The sequence below is a fragment of the Pygoscelis adeliae genome, unplaced genomic scaffold, assembly GCF_000699105.1.
Source record: "Pygoscelis adeliae isolate BGI_AS28 unplaced genomic scaffold, ASM69910v1 Scaffold112, whole genome shotgun sequence".
Taxonomy (NCBI): domain Eukaryota; kingdom Metazoa; phylum Chordata; class Aves; order Sphenisciformes; family Spheniscidae; genus Pygoscelis; species Pygoscelis adeliae.
In genome coordinates, this window is record NW_008824232.1 from 485528 (window position 1) to 489861 (window position 4334).

Genomic DNA, 4334 nt, shown 5'->3' on the forward strand with positions numbered 1-4334 from the left:
AGACCCCATTAGCCAGTTCTAGGGCATCCAAATTCCTGCTTTTCCTTCACGGGTCCTTCCCTCGCTGCCTGGAAATGCCGCCTGCGTGGCCCTTCCCTGTTGTGCAGGGTTTTCTGGCCACGCGGCAGCCTGTCCCTGTACCACCCCGTGAGCACGTCTGATGCTTCATGGAAGGCACGATGAATTTGTCTACATTTCTATGGAGAGCAATGTGGAAGCCCTGCTTGGCTCTGCACGCCCCACAGATCCGACCTGCCATCGATCTTGCAGGCCCTCTTCACTGGGGGACTCATCCTGCCAAGCAGCTGGTTGCTCGAACTAGCAACTGCTGCAGGCTCCAAAGGGACACACAGTGCTGTGTGTCCTGAAACTCCCTGCCCAGAATAAACTGGGATACTCCAGCCCTTGCGTTCAGCATGGTGCAAAAACTTTGAAGAAGAAGGAAGAAGTCACAAAATGAAGTATTTGACCTGCCTGCACCTGCCTGAGCTCTTGTCCTGCCTGAGGACAAGGATGGCATGAACTTAATTCAGCACATTTGTACTGAATTTCCCTGCTGACTGCAAGAAGGTGCTGCTTGTCCTGAAAACATCGCCGTGATGTTAACTCTGGGCACCGTGTAATAGATAATGGGATGCTCTGGGTGTTGAAGTCCCTGTTTGGATTAAGGCAAGAAGCAGGCAGGGGTGTTTGAGAGCTGAGCGGCCCCAGGGCCCCGGCTGCCCCATCACAGCAAGCTGTGACCCAGGTGCAGCAGCCCAAATCCATGCTCTGGCGTGCGGGGAGAGGAGAGGCTGGAGCTGGAGCCACCAGAGGGAGCAGAAACTCCTTCAGTCGGGGAGCGAGCCGGGGAGAGGAGCTCCCACCTGGGCTGGGGCACCGGGGATGCTCTGGTTTCCCATGGGGATTTTTCCTGGCCCTCAGGTTAAGCAGGAGCAGATGCTCTTGTTCGATCAGGGCTTTCCACCTCCCTCCCGCAAGTGCTTCTGCTGCAAACTGCCCTCACAGACTGGGCAGCCCTTCAGGGAGAGAAACGCCACGTGCAAAACAAAGAGGAAAAAGCAGCAAGTAAAATCCAACCCAAACAGCTTTTGAGCCCCTAAAGTCACAGCAGCAGAACAGGGACACAGGTCCCAGCCACCTAAAAGGAAAATCAGTTGACACTCTCTCCACCAAGCCGCCCGCCATCCTCAGCCAGCCAGCCGCATGCTCCTGCCTTTAGGGGCAATGTATCAATTCTCATTTAGGTTTATTAAATCCCCTTTGAGGGCTGGGCAAAGAAAGCGAGCCAAGATATACACAGATAAATCAGGACAAGGTCCCCACATCGTGGCTCGGGAGTGATCTTTCTATGCCATCCAGACACGTTTCCAGGCAAATACCAATGGGCAAAGCCGGGAAAGCCGGGACATGGCAGTTCCACAGGCACAGCCCTGGGACGGGCAGGGTTGGGGCTAAGCCAGACACGGCTGGACACCCCGACTTGTGCTTTCACTGTGGGAGCTTATGCAGACAAGGAGAGGGGAGCGATGATGAAACTTCCCCTGGGATTCCCTCGGTGGGGCTGAGGGGCCCGAGGGAGAGGGTCTGTGATGCTCCAGCCCTGGGTGCAGCAGTGATGCTGCTGTAGGACCCAGAGCTGGGGACAGGGCAGGAAAGCGGTATCAGGCAGAGATCAGGGTGCAGCATTGCAGTGCTCCCCTTCGAAGGGGCTAAAGAAGCAGGAGGGGGAGAAGAAGGAGACAAAGGTGCCCGGGGAGGAAACCCCCAGCCCGAGGAAGACAAGGATGCAGAGAGGGGGATGGATCCAGTTCTCATCTGGAAGCACAGGACAGGCATCACTGAGCAGAGCTGGGGGTGGACCAGGCTGGATTGGGCCAGCACTGCTCTAAGAAGGAGTGGGTGGCACAGAGCAGCAACTAGGGATCGGCGAGAGCGGCACTGACCTGAGGCTGACGGGGGCCTGCGTGGGGGGGGGACAGGGACCTGCTAGCGGTCCAGGATGAACACCGACCTTGCAGGCTGGTTTTGGGAGCAGGTGGGGGGGCTGGGAGGAAGGATGAGTTAGGTGCCGCTCCGCAGGGCCTTAGGGGTCAGCCCCCACCTGGGGGTGGCACAAGGGTGGGTGTGGGCACCCCTGGCAGGGCAGAGGGGGGGTGCACACGCGTGGGGAAGGGGTGGGCAGCCTGGGTGAGGGTGGAGGGGGAGGAAGGCGGTCCTGGGGGGAGGCTGGAAGGGGGTGGAGTTGCTGTTTTTTCTTTGAACACGGTGAAGACTTTAGCTTGGAACTTGCATTTGTAGAGCTCCCAGCCGGCAGGAATCAGCTCTCCCTCCTGCGGTAGAGCCCCCGGGGGAACGGGCTGCGCCACTCCGCTGCCTTGTGCTTCGGGGTGGCAGCTTCGGGGCAGTGGCGAGGGTGGGAGGCATGGGGCGATCTTCGGCTGTCTTCCTCTCCCCTGCACCCCCTTCGCCTTTTCTCTCTCTCTCTTTTTGCTTGTCTGGGGGCTTGTGCTAACGCTGCCTGTGCCAAGGATCCAGGAGCGAGCCATCCCTCAGCTGCACAAATTGGCTTCCCACCTGCTCGCAGCCTCGAGGAAGTTTCCCCTCCATCCGAGGTGTTGTGAGAAGCAGAAAGGCAGGAGGTGGCTCAGAGCCCGCCGGCCCGCGGCGCCGAGCCCTGGCATGTGAGGGGTGGGCAGGGGGACAGCAAGCTTTCCTCTTGCCTTCCCCGGAGATTTGGGATCACGCATAGACCATGAATGGATCCTTTTTCAACCAGACTCTCCTAGAGCAGGGAGCTGACCCCAACAGGACCCAGGGCTTGGGGATGCTCATGGCCTGCTGCAACGGGACCGGCTCGGTGCTGGCGAGCGACGGCGGCTCCTCGGTCCTGGCACCCGACGAGAGGAGCCTTTACATCACGCGGGTGGTGCAGATTGCTGTCCTCTGTGTCCTCTCCTTGACTGTGATGTTCGGCATCTTCTTTTTGGGCTGCAACTTGCTCATTAAGTCAGAGAGCATGATTAACTTTCTGGTGAAGGACCGAAGACCTTCCAAGGATGTGGGAGCTGCAATCATGGGACTTTACTGAAGCCACCGGGCTTTTGTAGGCAAGTGAACTGTCCGGACCTGGTGCTGAGATGCACGTTCCCATGTGTTTGGGGCAGTTGGGGGGAGTGAAAAGGGGGGGGAGGGGTCTTTTAATATGTCTGTGTCCATGGGAAAGCAAACCTGCGCTTCCCAGTCAACAAACTCCGTCGTGGCGAATGGGGAAACCTCCCCAGAGTTTTATGAAGCACAATAAATGACCAGCATCATGTTGCATGCAGAAATGGCTTAAGTTTTGCATGAAACTTGCAGAAACAGTGATAATGTGCAGATCTGGACTCTTTTCTGCTGTTACCTTGGATACCGCTACCTGGGATTTGGGGCTAAAAAAAAAAGGCAAATAACTCACTACAAAAAGAAAACAAAAAAACAAACTAAAGGGAAAGCAAAATGCATGGCACGGACCACGTCTTTGACCACGGGGCAGGGGAAGGGAAGTGCCGTGTGGGTCGTACAACAAAGTCTGCATGCTACAAAATGTGTCAGTCTGTTTGTATTTCGGACCTCAAGCATGCATCTTCTGGTAGAGTTTTGTAATGGGGAAAGCATGTTCTTCCTTATTTTTCTGAGCTATCCTGTTAAATAAACTGGTACTTTCTTCTTTCACACTATGCTGAAAGAAGAAAAGAACCCAGATAAATAAAAAAACCCACTCCAACCCCAAAACAAAAGCATGCTTGTTTTTGTACACAACAGCCTTTTATCAAGTGCTATATTGTTACAGTCCTTGAGGTTTTTGTAGATTTTTGAAAACTGGTGAACATTCAGGAAAAAAAGAGCCTGTTTCAAAAGAATTTTGTGTTGTCTTCATTTTCTTTCTCTGTGTGGAGTTCAGGTATTTCAATTCTAGTTCCAGATATAATCATCTCACCTTCCAATTGAACCCTAATTAGAGGTATTTCTTTAAAGCAGAAACTACCACACATTTTTCACAGGCAAGTATCAGTTACCACTAGCAAGTAAATTCGTCAGGAACTATGTATTTCAGGCTTGTGTTAAATACCTGCACAGTACTGAAGCAGAGATTCATGAAGATGCACTTGCAAAGCAAGATTTCAGCCTCCGAGTTAAAATCTCCAGCTCCTCTGATCCTGATGAGCTGTCAAAACTAAATTATGTGAGAGGAGGAGGACTCCTGACCTTTGTTCTGTGATGGAATTACAGCTCTGTCTGTGGGTGTGAGATGGAAATAATTTGAGTTTTGTTGCGCCAACAATATTCCTGCT

The 4334-nt window shown here is 53.8% G+C and overlaps 1 protein-coding gene across 1 annotated transcript; it reads left to right on the forward strand.

The window, feature by feature from the left end:
- Window positions 1-2755: 2755 nt before the first annotated feature.
- On the forward strand, window positions 2756-3902 carry RPRML (reprimo-like). Its single transcript, XM_009334885.1, has one exon. It carries the CDS (start codon window positions 2756-2758, stop codon window positions 3089-3091), a length of 336 nt encoding a protein of 111 aa, XP_009333160.1. The 3' UTR covers window positions 3092-3902.
- The last annotated feature ends 432 nt before the right edge of the window (window positions 3903-4334 follow it).

Coding starts and splice junctions, on each gene's coding strand:
- RPRML (XM_009334885.1), top strand. CDS start 2,756: ATGAATGGATCCTTTTTCAACCAGACTCTCCTAGAGCAGGGAGCTGAC.